The sequence below is a fragment of the Schistocerca nitens genome, chromosome 9 (genome assembly GCF_023898315.1).
Source record: "Schistocerca nitens isolate TAMUIC-IGC-003100 chromosome 9, iqSchNite1.1, whole genome shotgun sequence".
Lineage (NCBI taxonomy): Eukaryota > Metazoa > Arthropoda > Insecta > Orthoptera > Acrididae > Schistocerca > Schistocerca nitens.
Window position 1 is genome coordinate 209,896,497 of NC_064622.1, and position 19,775 is coordinate 209,916,271.

Genomic DNA, 19,775 nt, shown 5'->3' on the forward strand with positions numbered 1-19,775 from the left:
AGACTGCCATCAAAATAGCTTTAATACAGTACACACGTTTAACCTAAACAGTTAAGTCCAATATTTTCGTTAGCCTTGTGATCAGAGACCTTTCAGTCGAGTATCGGTATAGACTGGGGAAAATGATGCATCGGTGTACCTAGAGAACTTCTAACTTGATACCTTGTGGATATTAAGTATGAGAAAGTGATTTAAGTTCAAGATTACATTTCAACTGATATTTGTCGTCATCTCACATTAAGTGTCGGAAAATTTTTTCGTGTCTAGCCCATGTCTTTCAAACGTGATATTGTTCTACCACTCTCATAAGTTGATCGCCAATAAAAAAAAAAATGGTTCAAATGGCTCTCAGCACTATGGGACTTAACATCTGTGGTCATCAGTCCCCTAGAACTTAGAACTACTTAAACCTAACTAACCTAAGGACATCACACACATCCATGCCCGAGATAGGATTCGAACCTGCGACCGTAGCAGTCGTGCGAATCCAGACTGAGCGCCTAGAACCGCTCGGCCACCACGGCCGGTCGCCAACAAAAGAACAGCGACAAATAATTTCAGAATTAAAATTCGTGCTTGATAGAGTCCGAGTTCATTTCCTTTCTAAATTACGTCTGTGCCACATACCGGAGAATTTACCGGTTATCGATAACCACTTGTTTTCACTGTTTCAGTAAGTTTCCTTGAATAATATAGTACGCTGCAGGTTTATCTATCAAATTTTCCAACTGTAAACAAAAGTAACATGATATTTGCGAAATATATATTTTGATGTGCTTTGTAGCACACAGTAGTTTGGAATGAAGTTAACTCTGTCCTTGCCTACAGGGTTGTATTTCACTCAAATATACCAGATATACGTTTTCTTATTGAGTAAAACGAACAAGCCTTTGAATGTTACATAGAGTGATAACACCCTGGGATTAATCTTAATTCATGGAAATAGCTTTACTGCAAAGCTAGTTTTATTTTATGGTCATCTGTTTTTGTATATTACTCGCACTACGTACGCGACTTGGATTGTTGTCTCAAGGTGTAACTTGGAGACAAATTTGACGTTCACAGCACATATCGTAATGGCTTAAAAACGAGGGTTGTAAAAATACTTTTTATAGATTTTCGTTATTAACTTTTTACGGGCGTGATGAACAACATACATCGTCACGTGACTTTTAAGTATCCATCTCAAACTGGATTGTTTAACGTTTCATTAAGGCTGTTTTATTAAACCCCATTGACTTACTGTGTTTGTTTACGTTACATAACTCAGACAAGAATAAATGACGAAGATGATGAATAAATCAGATGTTAAGTGCTGCAATATTACTTTGTAATTGAGAATTCATCTCAACCTCTAAAATTTGTACAGGTAGCAGTCCTGTATATATATGTTTACAAGCAACTTGCAGCGTAAATGGCTTGAGAGGATGAATGGATTAGTTACAATTTCGCTCAACTGGCTGCACCGGTCTGTGTGACGGAAGTCGATTCAGACGTAGTATCTTGATTCGCAGGCGGAAGGGGAGCGATGAAAAGCAGGCAAAGAGATGTCACAGAGTATTCTTTGTCCTGGTCAGAAAGCGAGCGGTCAGTCTTGAAGCTGAATATGCGCCACTTGTGTTATTTTGGGGCGTGGCCTTTATCAAGGTGTCGATTGTACCACGTTTACAGCATCTTTAACTTCGCACTGGGCATCTGGTACGTTAGTGAGGGTTCGACATCCTTCTTCTTCCAGTGGGGAGACATGGAGGAAGCAACGCTGGTACTCATAAGTACTTTCAACGGTGGGAGCATCGTCGTCAAGATGGCGCTCTTCGTGTGGCGCAGACGGCAGTACTTTGCCCTGGTCCGACGAGTGGACGGTCTGATACTGGTGCAGAGCGAACTCTGCTCCCATGACCCGGTCCTCGGTCACTTGTTGTGGCGCTCCAAGAGGACCGCGGCCTGCCTCACCACGGCCATGCTACTGCTCATGGTGTCCCAGTACGTCACGTGGTACCCCATGCCGCTCATCATGAAAGGAGGTGCACGCCGTTTGCCCCTAGCGCAGCATCCCTGGGACAACAACAGCAATTATTACGAGCTGTCGTACGCTGTGCAGTGCATGGCCGGAGCGTGGATGACGCAGATCAGCTTCGGCATCGACTGCCTCTTTGTATCCATCATGATCCTGGTGGCCGCGCAGATGAAGATCCTCGCGTCGCGCGTTGCCCGTCTGAAGATGCTTGGCGACGGATTTTGGCGCAAGCGGCAAGCGATTAGAAGTACCGGAGACAATGTATACAGAGAATTGTGTCTCTGTATTGAAACCCATCAACAGATTCTCAGGTACGTTGAAAAGCGCCTTCCAATTTCAACGAATTCTGCGAAGCTTGTCTTGGTCAACGAACGGAGCACGCACGAGGAATGGACCACGTGGTTATAATACATCAAAATGTTCTTAACTCTTAATCTTGATCGCAAGAACAGTTAGTTTCAAACGAGAAGAATCTACAGTTTGCACGATGGGAAAACAAGGCCTGATCATTGATTGTCAGTTTTAGGCTAATTATCTAGAATGAAACAGAAGGCTGAAACAGACAAAAATACATACCAAAAAGCATATTACAGTAATAACATTATCGTCAGAAATGTCTAAACTGAAAACATTCAAGTTTCTCTGCTGCGCAGGGCGATCTGGAACTCCACCTACAAAATTTCACAGGTTTTTTAGGAACATTTTCGAACTAATTTAGTATCAGAAACACGTGGTCTGCTGGGGCTCACTGCTGTAGGGTAGTTGAATTTCGTTTGATAACATCCCCTGTTTATCTCCGTAGCTGCAGTGCACTGAAAATATTTTCTCAAGAGAGCAAATGTCGATATTATAGGCTGAGTGTCTTCTTTCGAAACAAATTATTTCCATTAATCTACGGTACTTGCTGTTGACACCAACAAGGACTAATCTACTCTTCGTCGCCAAGATTGCATTCAGTGTTGCTCATTCCTGTCTCCGATTTGTTTTTTCGGCAGAATTAGTTGCGCTTTAACAGGAGATATACACTCTGCCATGCTCATGCTGTCAACATTTTGAACTGCACCTATAATGGATTTGTTTTGCATTTGTTACGCACTTTATTGTACACTGGCAGAATAGTTTGAAAACACGAGGAAAAGGGGTACTTGTTCCGCCTAACGGTTATTGCAATTGTCTGTGCTTTATGTTGTACATTTCGATGATTGCTTATTACTGGCTTTTGCACAATTATGACGGCGTTTTTACTGAAACAATTGTAATCGTGGTATAAATCAGACACACCATACTTACCGTACATTACTTTGAACTTGGCCGCAGATTACCATGGGTCGCTTACACAAAATTTCTCATTCTGTCATTTTATATTTCTTTGTACTTTATCTTTTAACTTGGAATTATTATTCCGTTATTTCTGTTGGTACTGTACGTAGCGAAACGATGACTACGTTTTCTTGCTTGGTGGTATCTGCATTTGATGCTTCGCCTCCTTATGGTCGAATATCCTGTCGTTTTTAATTTTAGCGTAGAGGGAGAGAAACTGAAGTAACTTGTCCGGGCAACCGCATATGGCTTGTTACTGTAACAATAATGATTTTATATATATGTTTCCTATCTATTCTCTATTGTGTAATTTCCATTATTTTACCTTTTATTTTACCTTCTGTTGACAGCTTGTAATTAGGTTCCTTTGCCTTTTTTGAGGTTTTTTATAAATCTGAAGATCATGGATGCAGAATCGTGTTTTTGCCAACTAAAGGGCAGTAGGGTAGTATGCGTTGTTGCCTTATCTCCCACACCCTTTTATAATAATTATGGGTCTTACCACCTCTGCCACATCCTCTAGGTCCCTTGTCCTATTCAAGGGCAGCTATCTTATTGGTTGTGCATCATGCATAGTTGCCACACCTCCTACAATCTTGTCAATGATTTAGGACCACCTCTGCCGTACCACCTACCACTTCAAAGGTCGCTGCAAAAGGAAGTTACCTGCATGAACTGTCGTGCAAGTCCACTACTAGGATGTCGGTCCATTGTAACAACGGAGGGGATTTAAAGTAGATACCTTGTTTGATAGTTACATATTAAATACTCTATTTAACCATATAGGAACGTTTGTACCACCGACCACCAGATGCACACCGTACTGCGTACGCTGCCGCGCCGTCCTGCGAATCACCGTGTCTTGCTTTAGTGCCCTCACCGTGGGGATAGCGGGTATGACTTCTACATTTTATATATACCCAGTACCATGCGTTAGTTGCTGCAAATTCTCAGATGTTTGATCTAGAGAATGCACAGTATTAATGTCAACCATTCTTTAACGACAGATGCAAAAAGATTTTTTAGCACTCATAATATTGTAGTTTGTACTGCATTCGCTGCCAAAACCTATGGAGAGGTACCAAATGTGATCAGATACGTAACATAGATTCCATCCGTTCCATTAAAAGTAAGTCGCTTCCACAGACAGGTGTAAGTTTCATCACCTGCACTGTAGGATGACCATATCCAAAAGAGTATCAATCACACGAGAGGGCGCTTGTATTGCTCCTTCATAACCGATATAATACAATGTTTTTTTTTGTTGTAACATACCCAATCAGTGTACACCGCCATACGCTTCGTTTTTCCTACCATGACTTACAGACCCATGTCAGCTGCTGCTAAACTGACAATAACATGTTTCGATCCTCTGGCTCTCACAGAAAACTGAACGTTGTATGGCATAAATTATACAGCTACCATGCCACAGGCTAGTAGAAATAAAACACAGACACGTTGTTTCTCATTGAAAAAAATGTGAAAGACATCGCAACATATGGAAACTGGAAGAGTTTGCAGTTCGTAGAGCGCCTCCCACCACTATTCCAAGGTGATTACCTGTACAGTTAATCTCATCTTCCCATCGAAAGGGTAGTGGATGTCTCTCTGCTTCGTTTAGAAAAGCACTGTTCCTTCATTTTTCAATCAAGTACATGATTACTGTTCCGGTGCTGACCATCGCCGGAATGTGCTGTTCACAACACACATGAGGTACCACAAATAAAAAGAGTCACTGTTATTGGTGGAAAAAAATAATAAACTGGACAGGGTATAGTAGCATATAGAGATAGAACGAGTCTGTAGCAATGAGGGGGGCTCCCTAAGAGCTATATGGATGTAATGACTCCTACATTTAATTCCATGTTCCACAGTTACAAGTAGCAGATATCCAGTGTTCTGCCTTTTAAGGTTCCCTTCATGTCAACGGAGTGTTGTCAGTCAATCATTACGCGGTAATCAATAGCATACCAAGTGCACGGTCAGGATTGGAAAGAAGCCATTGATACGGAGCTATGTACTGTAATACACACTGCAGCTGATAGCGAGATCAGTTTTAGCAATTTCACTCAGAAGTTGGAGAGAGCAATATCCACCAAATTCTGCAACCTGTGTAGCAACGGCGTGGGTTGAGCCAATGCTATAGGAGCGTGTTTTGACCACTCTGTCGAAGTGGGAACATATTGTCGTAGCTCCGCCACCTGTGTACAATGTGTAACGTCAGTGTGAAATAAAGCCTGCTCCTTCAACACGACGACAGTACGAACAGTTACGGTGGTGTTTCTTGCTGGGGAAATTAGGAAGAATCAGCATCGAAGCAGATCCGCGTCCCTCAGGATCCATTCATGTCTATCACCCAAGCATTCTAGCATCGTTATTCTGCACCATCCAGCCGAGAAAAATTACGAACTATAAATGCTCTGTTAATTTCATCCGATAGATTTTTACCGCATCTCTCTCTTCCGATATATTGAAAACAAATACCGTCTATGTGATGCCATCGAGCATATGTGGCGATCCTATTAAATATGTAGGTATTTATCCAGTGGAGCTGGTGGCCAGTAATCGACCTCGCTTGCACAGATCGGTGTAAAGTTTTATCACCTGTACTGTATGAGAACCTTCTCTCACATGTTATCAGTCGTTGTTTGATACACCGCTTTTTCTGCTGTAACAAGCTTTGCACACTTCCATACATTTATTTTTCCGCCACGACTTCGAAGTCTGTGTCAGATTCTAAACTGAAATTAACACGCTTGGTCCATTAACTCCCCCAGAAAACTAGACATCGCACGGTGTAAATCACATTATGTGGTAATCAACAGCGTACCTGGACTGTTGGGATGGAAAAGACACTGTCTATGTACTATAATAATAAGTATCATAGTTGACAGTGCTATCAGTATTAGCAATTTTTATGTAATTTCAACACCGATCAATGACGCGGCAGCATGATTCTGTATCATTGCTGAATAGCCCCTCCACTACTTTGCGGTTACCATGATGAATGTAAGTAGATGACTGTGCAGACTGTTCATTCATTGTTAATTCTCGAACATACTCACCAAAGTATACCAGACAACATTCTCTAGCACTTTGATCATAGTGCGTAACTTACGATCTTTCTCTCTGTGAATGGGTGTCACAGGGCATTCTCGCATTCTTAGGACAAAGTTAGAGACCGGAAGCTCTCCTCACATTGTCTTTGCCCAACACTCCCTGCAGCTGACCAGAAGCAGACCACTACATTCCACATTTCGTGTAGGATCAGTGTGAACGAAGGCTGTATCTGATGTCCCGCACTCATCGAAGAGCACAAGATTTCTCCAGGTGCGCGAATGTCAAATATGTTAGCACCCCTTATCGGTGCACAGTAGATATGAAACTGTTGTGATGATATAACAGACGGTTAAGAACAAGAAACGGATGGTTTTTATGCATGATTGAGCTCCAGACGGACGGAGTTTGCTGCCTTTTACGTAAATCAACTGCACTAGCAATTCTAAAGTACTTTTCTAGTGTCTGGGGTCATTACCAAGAAGGTATTGGTAAGAGAGAAAATAAGCACATGCACTTCTACGGCTACAATGGTCTGCACTTAAAACATGCCATAATGTTACTTCGTTGCAGTTTCTGACCTATTGTTTGTATGGAATGCAGCACTGTTACTATCACAATGTAAGAAATATATTTCCAGCGCATGACATACATTCTCCTAGCAGGTTTCTCTACTATAAACTATGGTCATAAACTGTAAAATGGAAAACAACTTCCTCAAAACATCAATTCCTTCTGATACACGTACAATATAGCTCTCCAGAGGTGTATAGCCCCCACTACACACATCCAATCATAGTTCAGAAAGGATACTATGCTCACATCAGTCCTATATAAAGTGATCGTTAGTGATGGGGAATGTCGTTAACAAAGTAAGGGACAAACGCATAGCAGTTGTGTATGACATGTGAAATTACACATCATTCTGCCAATAACTGCGTAAAAAGGACATATCTCAGGCAGATGTATACACGAGGATTGTAATATCTCACAAACACCTGTCACTAACTTAGAATCACCATAGTTATGAAACTGAACACTCGATTTGATGCCCAAGATGGGGCAGGGAAATGGGGTATGTCGCATATATCTTCGTTCGTGTAGAGGAATATGTTGAAAGAGGAACGAAGTCCTCTGATGAGCAAGAGGTTTGCTGTTAACGATCGCAGGCTAACAGTGCTGTACATCACACACTCACACACAGAGCACGCAGTTGTATGGGGGTTGAGTGCAGGTTATATCACACAACTGATGCATCCCAACAGAGTAATGGGAAAAATATTGAAAAATGACTTGCCGCAACATGTCTCTCTCTCTCTCTCTAGAATACATCATCAGTTTACTATTATATACTACCTCATTACAACCCCAACTCACCCTATCACTCCATCCATTCTCCGTCATCCTTTAACGCATATGCAAGTAAGTTTAGAAGCAGATGGTTATCTTTTTTCCAGGAAATCATCAAAGACAGTAGTCATTTTGCGTGAGTCACTAGTTTCTCAATTGGCATATAGTACAATGTTGCTTCGACGAAAAATAAAAGACTGTATCCCCAGTTCCTGTTGCTTCCATCCTATTGTTTTCCCACATTCCTCTTGCTGTTGTATAATCGTTCCCATGTACAAGAGCTGTTCTGCACCAATCAGGAGACAGGCCAGTATTCCCTCAATTTCCCCACATTTCGGCGTATTTTCCCTCAATTTGTACGTAATTTTCCGTCATTTTATCGATTTTTTTCCACTTCTATCCATGTGATCATGACATCACTTACCGTCCCATGTTGCAAAATTGCTTGTAAATGTATTATGGGTGCCAACATCTAGCGCAAACGCACTATTTTTCTGGTCGTGCGGCACGGTGCAGCACTATACTCGAATGCAACCAGTCTCCTCCAACCGCATATTCTATAGTTGAAGCACGTTTGCTCTGTTTTCTGTAAGTATGTATCTGTGCATGGGCCGCAGATGGCCGAGTGTCTCCAGTGACTGGAGAGGATGGCAGTATAGGGCAGGCAGTGAGTGTGCAGGGAAGCTACGAGACACTTGGCGGAGGAGCTGACTGTTCCAAGAAGCCTGTGTCCCGCCTCCCCTGTAGGAGGAGGAGGGAGGAAGCGGACCTCGATGTTCCGCAGCTTGTGGATTCCCATCAAGGAGGACAGACTTTCAACCACTGACCCCTCAACAGTCTTTTAGGACGACGATTTTCCCCAGTGCATGTGCTGCAATATGACTGGTTCAATACGAGTGCTGGTTTTTTCACGACTATTTCGAAGATTAATTAGAACTATGATGCACTTTTCCAACACTTGTGGTAGCATGTATTGGCATCGATTACCTGAGCTGCAGGGTGATTTTTGAGCAGATATCTGTAACTAGATGTGACATAAAACAACTATAGATACTGTATGCTCACAGGTAATGCACTTTTTAAGCTCCTCTCTGTCCAGAACCAGCGTCTCGTCAGTCGAACATTGTTCCTGCCAAAAAGAATAAAGATAGTACCTTACACCCCTTCCTTTCTCCTGCCAGCTTGTAGGTGTAGGGTAGAATTTGAGTGTGTCTCGCTAGTTTTGAGTGGTGTTGCGAAATTGCTTTCCACTTGGATAACACCTGTTGTATGTTATCGTCAATTTTTGAGGGTTATTGCGCTTTTATGGCGTCTTTGTGTAGCGCTATGCATGTAGTTGCGTAATTAGGCCAGATCTTTGGGATTAATTACGTAATTAAGATCGATATTAGCGTCAGTTTCCCGAGCAAAATAAATAAAGTTCACTACTCTAACTTTCCTCTCCCACATCTGGACAGTTTCCATGTCTTGGGAGTGCATTACGACTTTCCATCCAGTAGAATCAGAGTTCGGGTCCCAAAGAGCGCACAGCCATTTTCAATTTACCATCAATTCCAAGTGGCTAAGGTGGTTTAATTGTGTTATTGGGGGGGGGGGGGGTGCAATTGGGCTTTCCACCCAGGGGGACCAGGGTCTGAGTCCTGGAATGGATACTGCCAATTTTAATTTCCCATCAATTCCTGGTTGGAATGGGATGTCAGCACAGCCCTGAAACAAAGGAATCCCTGCTAAAATTATAAATTCCCACCAAAATTCGAAATTCCCGCCAATAGGGTAGTTGGTAAGGGAAGATGGGGTGGGTAGGGTAGGGGCTGGGGTACACATGCAGCTGAGAAAGACATTTGACGTCATCCGTTGAGTAGGGGTGGGCGTGGTCAGGATTGGGGGTGGATGGGTGTAGGCGGCGGTGGTTGGGGGTGTGCAGGGGCGGGGGTGATTTATTGATCAATTTAATTAATTTGCATATCAATTTGATATCAAAATTACTCTGAAAATGGCTTGATACTACTACTTCTGTACCACAAAATCTTCCTCTCAAACATTTAACTTCATGACCTTGTATGTACGTATTAATAATCTCTGGTTTTCAGAATTCTCTATATAGCGATACGCTGTACCACTGCAGTTACGGGAAGAACTATTAAACGTTACAAGGAAAAGAAGTAAATGTCAGGTACACGTTTCTTCATAAGTAAATGAGATTCTTCGATGAATTTTGAACAGCATACAAACCATACTTACAGGCGTATGATATTCTAGAATTTATTTAATTTAGGAAAAAATGAATGAGCTGTTACATTTTAAACTTCGTGTTTTTAAAAAAAACTCAAATTTTGTAGTTAAATATCTTAATGTTTGCCACAGTTTTCAATAGATTCGGAAAATTCTAGAATTTCATACACGTGTAAGTATGGTTTGTATGCTGTGCAAAATTCATGAAAAAATATCTCTTACTTATGAAGAAAAGTGTACCTGCAGCAAGAAATGCAGCCAACAGTAGGTGAAAAAATGATGTAATTCTACATCGAAAAGAAAATTATGTTGTTATGTTTTTGAACTTCCACGGCTATGAGTCTGAATCCTGAATTCTTCCTAGTCATCCTGACAACGTTTCATGAATTTATTTCTAAGAGTATAGACAGTGGAAATTAAAATGTCCTGTTGAGCCTGTACTGCTCCAAGTCGGCCCGTTTGATGTCCTACCCCACCCTTAGCTTCATCTCTATACAGAGTCGGCATATTACTGGATTTGGCTAGATCACTGGTAGACGATGGGTGGATCCCCTTCCTTTCATCAAACTTTTGCCTCTCTGGGGGGGAATTTGTGTACCTCAACTGTCTGTGGCTAATATTATGTCTAGTGAAAATGTGCGAACGTTTCCCAAATGTTTGCGAATCATGTAAGTGATGCTGAACGTGTGAACCTCTTAATTCCCTCCAATTGCGACGCTTAAGATTCAAATATGGCTCAAAGCTGCGTAGAGCTTTCCTCTGTAATTGTGCAAATTAATGGCGCCTTGCTCTCGATCCAGACGACTATTCAAATAGTAAGGTGCCGACACTTGCGAAAAAAAAAAAAATGGGTATTCCTCGAAATGTCATGTGACGTATACTGTGAATTAAATATGTAATGTAGGTACCAAATATCACCACAGTTTTTCCCAATGCCACTGTGAACGTGTCACACGATTAGAAAGTCTTCAGGGTCCCTCTTACTTATATTCCACCCGTTCTTCTATTGCCCCTGCGATGGAGGTCACAATCGCAATGCACAGCGTTGAAATCACTCTGTTTTCCCATGAGTGGCCGAGGAAAACATTCCAGACACCATCGCTCAGAACAGGCACGAAAAGGCCGCAGGGGGTGCCATAAATGGCGCCAATGCAGCCGCTCCTTGCCCTAGAGCACTGATCCCCGCACGTTTCAAGACCTAAAGCGGCAGTCTGCAGTGCTATGAGTAACATGAAGAAGGCATTCTTCACACCCTTTGACACTGCTGTCCCCTCGAACGTTTAAACCCTTCTTTAAGGACGTTGTGGGGCTACAGTCCCTCGAACATGAACGCAAAGTTTTGAGCGTTGCGCGACCTCAATTTTTGGTCTCTTATATTGCTGGTATTACTTGAGTCGTTTCAAAACAATTCCACGAAATTTGAAGGTGGTCCCATGCAGCCTTTTTAGCACTCCTAATTTTGTCGTCCTGTACTTATGCCGAGGTGGTGCGATATTGACACATGCGTGAATAAAACAACATAGGTCCGTCTATGACAACCCCTCCCTCCCCCATTTCGGCAAAACACTCTCTAGCATCCACCCATCTTTATTGAGTATTTACAAAATATCGCTGTATAGACATAACCCGTGACGGAGGCCTAGGCGCTTGCAGACAAGCAACTGCTTTGACAGCCTCTGATTCCTGACGGCTCAGTACCAGCCGCTAGAGCAGGACTGTAGGACGAAAGAGCATCAATGTAGCTTGCGTGCAGGCACGTACTACTCTCGTAGTGGGTTCTGTCTATGTAGGTACATTTTTAAATTACTCAGCAATGGCAGGTGGATGACACCGAGGATTTCTTAGGAGTTGGTGACTACATTCGTAAAATGACCTCAGTGAGCCGTTAAATGTTTCTGTCTTGCGACTGAATCGGTGGTTTCATGCTAAAGGCAATGGAACTGCAAAACAAAATTATTAATATTTTGGTTTCAGGCAAAGACAAATGGTACTCAAAGGGATAAATCATGAACATCGCTGTATTCATAAAACATTCAATATATTTATTTCAGCTGCTTATTTTAACCTAATTTTTAGTATTGTAAACATACCTGTAAGTCTTAAAAATCGTTTATACTGAAGTTTTCCATGGAGGCAGCCATCTTCCAGTGAGTGTGTTGAGCAAGGTAAAAAAAAAAAAAAAAAAAAAAAAAAACTAAATTTGAAATAATTAATATTGGATCCAACTTTCATTCTAAAAGTCAAGTGTTCCCTTCAATTTGATGAGTTGAGCGTTGTTCCCGAGATTGGCCACCTCACGCTCATGTAAGTTATATTAAACACAACACTCATTGTATTTGATGGCCATTAAGTAGGACAGACTGTAATTACGAGTTTTTTCGAGGACGCAACGCCAAGTAAAGCAATATCCTTAGGCTGACTTTGTCCAAACCTCTTGGAATGCGAATCTGAGTCTCATCCCATGAAAAAAAGTCAACGAAATTTTACCACCAAAACAATTCAGAGCTTGGCCTGTCACAGATCTGACTGAGCCTTTCATCGCACACCATCCCCCTGAGTTAAGAAATTGCGTCAGCCATGTCTCATTTTGACAACTTCCGTTGTTTTTTTTTTTTTGCTCGTCAACACACGATTCTAACGTGTGTATAAACGACGCAAGTGGCCTGCAGTCACACTTGTTTTGCTCGAATATTGCACATGCTCCGTAACAACAAATTCCACCATTTGTACGTCTAACTTTTGCCCTCATTAGTCGAAAGCAGAATAAGAAGATGTTTAATGATGAAAGGTCAGGTGGGTAATAAGCGAATGCACGGCTATAGACACGAAATCGCGGAAAGAGAGGCAGAAGACAGAGGTGTTGGTAGGAAGGACATGTTACATAAAGCACTACAGATAAGTATTGGGAAATATAACAAGTTTGTTTGCGTGACCATCATCCGAAGCAAGCTATAAATATTGGTTTTTTACATAAAAGCCGCCTCTTACTTGCTGCAGGATATTTTATTTCTTCCAGACGACTTTCGCATTTTACTTTAAGACATCTTCCATGAAATCTAGAAAGATGCATCTCTTTTAAAGTCATTACTGCCATTAGATTGTTGTTTATTGACAGTGTTACATTTATACTTACACAATCATCCTAACGAAGTAGATGCTGAATTGCCATGTTAGGTAATCTATAACACATAAAACACTTGATAATGACATTTTGAAGCCGAAATCATGATTGTGTGAGTATAAATGTAACACTGTAAATAAACAACAGTCTAATGGCGGTACTGACTTTAAAGAAATATATTACGACTGTGGCTCCGAATTATGAAAACATTATTGGAATGATAGTTTTGCTTTGGTAAGCGATAAGCGTAGAATATAAAACAGTCCAACTGTTCACGTCTTTCCGTATGCGTAAATAAAAGATTATTTACAGTTATTCGAGTATGTAAATGGCATATGCGTTGCTGCTCATCTGGTCACATGCTGGAGGCTACACTGTAAATTCACTTACGAAACGTAACCACATTTTCACGTTACAAAGTTCTTTCATCATAATTTTCATACTCAGTGCCCTAATTGATATAGACCACTACTGTTTTTCTATCACTAGTTATAAGTATTATTTCTAAAACTGCGATTTCATATCGTAACTATAAGGGTTCACATTATGTCTCTTCCTGTTTGGTTTGTTTACTTACCAACTTAACGAAGTATATGCTGTTGTTTACTTACCAACCTTCATTTTCGTTATTCTTATCTCTCTCTCTCTCTCTCTCTCTCTCTGTGTGTGTGTGTGTGTGTGTGTGTGTGTGTGTGTGTGTGTGTGTGTGAGTGGTTTGGTGGATGGGCGGGGGGTTAGTCAGGGAGAGATGTAGGTAGTTGAAAGAGAATGTAATAGCTGTCAGACAATCATTGAAACTGTTTGAGTTCAGCTGATTTTAGTTTCGGTTTAAACATCATGTAGAGAGGTTCGAGGAAAGAGGTTGTGTGATATTTGTAAGATAATAATCCACTGTTGGAGGGTTACTCAATTATTTTATCTATTAGTACAAAAAGTTAAATCTTTGTCATGTGTACTTCATCATTCATGAAGGTTTCCTATTCTGCTTTGTTTTTCTTTATGTGGTGATTTTTTGCGAGGTTAGGAGATGTTTTTTTACTGTTGATTATAATTATTTTCATGTTTTCTTACCTAGACGTTTGCATTTGATTGGGTTCTCTTAAGCGTTCTGGAAACGTGGTGAGAATTGCCCCATGCTTCTAGGTTCGCATGTGTTCTCTGTATCTGACATCAAACCGCTCATACTCTCTCTGTCTTTCTCTCTCTCTGTCTCTCTCTTACTGTCTCTCTCTCTCTTGCGCGCGCGCACACACACACACACACACACAGTGAGATATAAAGAGAACGAAAATGAAAAGACGTTAGTTTTCAGTACATACTTCGTTGGTTCGCTAGGAAACAAACCAAACAGGAAGAGACATGAAGTGAAAACACAGTAGTTACGAGAGTAAAACCGCAATTTTCGAAAAAAAACACCTACAACTAGCGACAGAAGAATAGTAGAACTCTTCAGCAGTTAGCACAAAGAACATGAAAAATGTGAAAAAAGACGTACTTGACGTGAAAATGTGACTTCTATTTCTTAAGTGAAGTCTTCCAACATGCGATCAGACGAACGGAAACGCAATGCCCGACAGAAACTCGAATAACTATAAGCATTTATTACGTAATAAAACAAGACGTGAACTGTTTCATAATCTACAAATATCATATGTCAAAACAAAACTGGAATATTCTAGATTCCACTGAAGATGCCTTACCGTAAAAATGTGAAACGCGTGGGGAACAAATAAAATACATTGCAGCTATGAAAGGACGGTTAATTTTTTTTATCAGTCTTCTGACTGGTTTGATGCGACCAGCCACCTGTTTAGCTCAGGATGGTACTTGAAACATAGTCCTCAATTATTTGCTGGATATATTCCAATCTCTGTCTTCCCCTGCAGTTTTTGCCCTTCGCAGCTCCCTCTAGTACCATGGAATTCATTCCCCGATGTCTTAATACGTGCCCTATCATCCTGTCCCTTCTTCTTGTCAGTGTTTCCCACATATGACTTTCCTCCCCAGTTCTGCGCACAACCTTCGCAATCCTTTTCTTACCAGTTCACCTGATTTTCAACATTCGTCTGAAGCACCACATCTGAAATGCCTCGATTCTCTTCTGTTCTGGTCTCCCCAAAGTCCCAGTTTCACTACCATACAATGCTGTGCTCCAAACGTGCATTCTCAGAAATTTCTTCCTCAAATTAAGGGGCCTATGTTTGATACTGGTAGACTTCTCTAAGCCACAATGCCCTTTTTGGCAGTGCTAGTCTGCTTTTGATGTCCTCTTTGCTCCGTCCGTCATTTGTTATTTTGCTGCATAGGTTGCAGAAGTCCTTAACCTCGTCTACTTCGTGATCATCAGTACTGATGTTAACTTTCTCGTTGCTCTCATTTCAGACGGCCACTGTGGCCGAGCGGTTCTAGGCGCTTCAGCCGGAACCGCGCTGCTGCTACGGTCGCAGTTCCGAATCCTGCCTCGGGCATGGATGTGTGTGATGTCCTTAGGTTAGTTAGGTTTAAGTAAGAGAAAAGACCACGCAGCAAAGTAAGGAGCAATTCCCATGAAGCGGCTGATAGCAGTACATGAGAATAATTCTTTTCCGATTTTGTTGCTATCATGAACAGGAATAGCTCACTAAATTGTAAAAAAAAAAAAAAATGCTGTATGTAAATGAAGCAAAGCCACGTCAACTGTTGTGGTTAGCTTTACGCTAGACGTTCTCCATTTCATTTAAAAAATTAAAAACGACTTGCTTCACGTTTGTGCCTATTCTTCACTACTGTACAATTAGTCTCTCATTAGATTACGAGGAAAATAATTGGCGTATGAAACTTATTCTTTTGTGTTTTATAGTTTCATATAACAGCTTGATGATGTGTCTATTTCTTCGTTATGGTTCAGAGTTACTGCCATGCTTAATTTCCAAAAACGCTGTAGCACAAAATTTGAAGGGATTGCAGTTAGAAATGCGACCGCTGGCTTCTTTATGTTTGGTTCATTTTGGTTTATAGGTGCTGTATAGTAAATGTAACATATCGTAATTGTTATTAAAGTTGGTAGGAAATCCGATGTCACTATGGAAAGAACAGAAGATAAAGTATTTTATTTCAGCGCGCTCCCTGAGCACACGTGCACAGAATAGTCTCAGCTCACTAGGGGACCGCCGGCAGCGGTGGCCAAGTGGTTCTAGGCGCTTCAGTCCGAGCGACTGCTACGATCGCAGGTTCGAATCATGCCTCGGGCATCGATGTGTGTGATGTCCTTAGGTTAATTAGGTTTAAGTAGTTCTAAGTTCTAGGGGACTGATGACCACAGATATTAAGTCCCATAGTGCTCAGAGCCATTTGAACCATTTTTCACTAGGGGACCGAGCTTACCCATCATCACCGATTTCTTCAAAGTACACTCCTGGAAATTGAAATAAGAACACCGTGAATTCATTGTCCCAGGAAGGGGAAATTTTATTGACACATTCCTGGGGTCAGATACATCACATGATCACACTGACAGAACCACAGGCACATAGACACAGGCAACAGAGCATGCACAATGTCGGCACTAGTACAGTGTATATCCACCTTTCGCAGCAATGCAGGCTGCTATTCTCCCATGGAGACGATCGTAGAGATGCTGGATGTAGTCCTGTGGAACGGCTTGCCATGCCATTTCCACCTGGCGCCTCAGTTGGACCAGCGTTCGTGCTGGACGTGCAGACCGCGTGAGACGACGCTTCATCCAGTCCCAAACATGCTCAATGGTGGACAGATCCGGAGATCTTGCTGGCCAGGGTAGTTGACTTACACCTTCTAGAGCACGTTGGGTGGCACGGGATACATGCGGACGTGCATTGTCCTGTTGGAACAGCAAGTTCCCTTGCCGGTCTAGGAATGGTAGAACGATGGGTTCGATGACGGTTTGGATGTACCGTGCACTATTCAGTGTCCCCTCGACGATCACCAGTGGTGTACGGCCAGTGTAGGAGATCGCTCCCCACACCATGATGCCGGGTGTTGGCCCTGTGTGCCTCGGTCGTATGCAGTCCTGATTGTGGCGCTCACCTGCACGGCGCCAAACACGCATACGTCCATCATTGGCACCAAGGCAGAAGCGACTCTCATCGCTGAAGACGACACGTCTCCATTCGTCCCTCCATTCACGCCTGTCGCGACACCACTGGAGGCGGGCTGCACGATGTTGGGGCGTGAGCGGAAGACGGCCTAACGGTGTGCGGGACCGTAGCCCAGCTTCATGGAGACGGTTGCGAATGGTCCTCGCCGATACCCCAGGAGCAACAGTGTCCCTAATTTGCTGGGAAGTGGCGGTGCGGTCCCCTACGGCACTGCGTAGGATCCTACGGTCTTGGCGTGCATCCGAGCGTCACTGCGGTCCGGTCCCAGGTCGACGGGCAGGTGTACCTTCCGCCGACCACTGGCGACAACATCGATGTACTGTGGAGACCTCACGCCCCACGTGTTGAGCAATTCGGCGGTACGTCCACCCGGCCTCCCGCATGCCCACTATACGCCCTCGCTCAAAGTCCGTCAACTGCACATACGGTTGACGTCCACGCTGTCGCGGCATGCTACCAGTGTTAAAGACTGCGATGGAGCTCCGTATGCCACGGCAAACTGGCTGACACTGACGGCGGCGGTGCACAAATGCTGCGCAGCTAGCGCCATTCGACGGCCAACACCGCGGTTCCTGGTGTGTCCGCTGTGCCGTGCGTGTGATCATTGCTTGTACAGCCCTCTCGCAGTGTCCGGAGCAAGTATGGTGGGTCTGACACACCGGTGTCAATGTGTTCTTTTTTCCATTTCCAAGAGTGTATATGATATATGCAGCTCTAGGCAAGAAATAAAAGTTAGAGACGTGGGACCTCCAGGTAGCCAGGCATTTAAATGGAAATAGCATTTTTGATTGCGCTGGAACGAAGGATGAGCCTTTCAGTACAGCAGAAGTTGAGCAGGGTAGTGCGGAGGACGTGATACGTTAAACCAAGTCTCGTGAGTTCGAGGCCGTCTGTGGAAATTATTTGATCTTTCCTGTTATTCAAGTTTTCCTTTGCTTTCACTGCAAGATAAACAGAAGCAATGTTTACTGTATTGTATTTACTAATACTTACATAAAAGACACGAAAAGAAAACGCAAAGAAAAAGTTGAGATTGCATATGGGTTTCCAGGAAGCGATTGTAAGCTGTACACGAGACCTTCGTATATAAAATTAGATCCTTTTATTATTTTACAGCTGATGATTTACACTTGCCGGGGACACGTTTATCGCAAAAACTGTCGCGAACATTTCGTAGACGTATATGCACGTTTGGTTTACTAACGATCGCGATTTTTTGTAGTACTTACTGCTGGGTGAAGAAGAAGATATTCTACATCTTCAGTCATAAAATGGAAAAGCTGAACACATCTCACATTTAGGACAAATTGTGCAGTAGCTTTTTTTTCGGCAGTTATCTCTCGTCATTTATTAAACTAATATGATACATACTACGTAGTATGTAAGAGCGAACTTAAAGGTCTGGGTCTAATTCGATATATTTGTGTAAATTAAATTTAAATCAGCTGACAGGCTTCATATAAATTAATGTCTATGTGTTAATATCCTGCTGTAGCGGCACCACAGTTTAAGGTAGGGAAAGTTAGTTTCGTGCGATATTCTGAGCACAAGTTACAGCCAGGTGCGGTTTGGATTGCAGTAAGTGACTGTGACTATCGGTTGCGAAATGGAATGGAGGCCACAGGGGCCATCGAACCATTGAAAAGAGTAAACGCAGCGGTTCGCATGTCGCAAGTTACAGGAAGAAAAGCCCCCCTGGCGAAACAGGGGTGTGGGGCGTACGTGACACGGAGCGATGCGTTAGCGAAACGGAGGCGTGCAGCCGAGTATAAATAGGTGTCATTTTCTAACGAGATTCATTGAAATGTGGCAGCTCTTCTAGACGGCGGCGCGTGTCACACTGCTGGGCTACACGCAGCAACAGATGGGGCGACAGCGTCCCAGTCCACGGCGGGTTTTTGGTTCGACCCTCTGAGGCCGACACGGGGTCCGCAGGCAGCCAGAGCGGGTCACTCTTCGGGTCGCAAACGCGGGCAGTCGTCTCGTCTCCCGACAAATGCCAGAGACGTCCGAGGCGAGGGCCGCAGATTCGCAGGCCGGATCGGGGGCGGTCGTTGCCGCCACGTTACCAGCTACGCCAGCCGAGGAAGAAGCAGCAGCGCGGGCGGTATACGGCTCCTGGCAGAGCGGCACGAAGTCAACGGGGACGGTGGCCGCTGGGTCTGCTGCTGGCGCAGCCATCCTGACGTAATCGGAACTCTACAGCTGGCGAACAAGGCCGGCAAGACACAGTGTTACGTTGCACAGGTCGCTCGGGCAGTGGCCTCAGCAATGCAGAACCTGTGACGCTGACCGAGGTGAACGAAGCTCTGTACTGGAAACGAATAAATCTTTGAAAAGCTGGGACGATTTCATTGTCCTCTGGATGTAAAAGCAGTGGAAGTTCACAGGTTGTACGTGCCAACAATAAGTAATTTAAAACGTCATGTGATAACTTTTTAACAAAAGTTTTACCACACCTTGTTTCATTACCGTTTCCTTTTGTAGAAGTTTTCATTTAATCGGTTAGATTAATTCCGTTTCTTAAGAATTGCCTTTACGAGCCATAGTAGTAAGGAGCTAT

The 19,775-nt window shown here is 43.0% G+C and overlaps 1 protein-coding gene across 1 annotated transcript; it reads left to right on the forward strand.

Moving 5' to 3' along the window:
* Positions 1–1,744: 1,744 nt before the first annotated feature.
* On the forward strand, positions 1,745–2,425 carry LOC126204112 (uncharacterized). The gene has a single exon (XM_049938528.1). The coding sequence runs from the start codon at positions 1,745–1,747 to the stop codon at positions 2,423–2,425; it is 681 nt and encodes a 226-aa protein (XP_049794485.1).
* The last annotated feature ends 17,350 nt before the right edge of the window (positions 2,426–19,775 follow it).

Excerpts from the sequence above, each read along its gene's own strand:
- LOC126204112 (XM_049938528.1), top strand. The coding sequence starts at position 1,745 with ATGGAGGAAGCAACGCTGGTACTCATAAGTACTTTCAACGGTGGGAGC.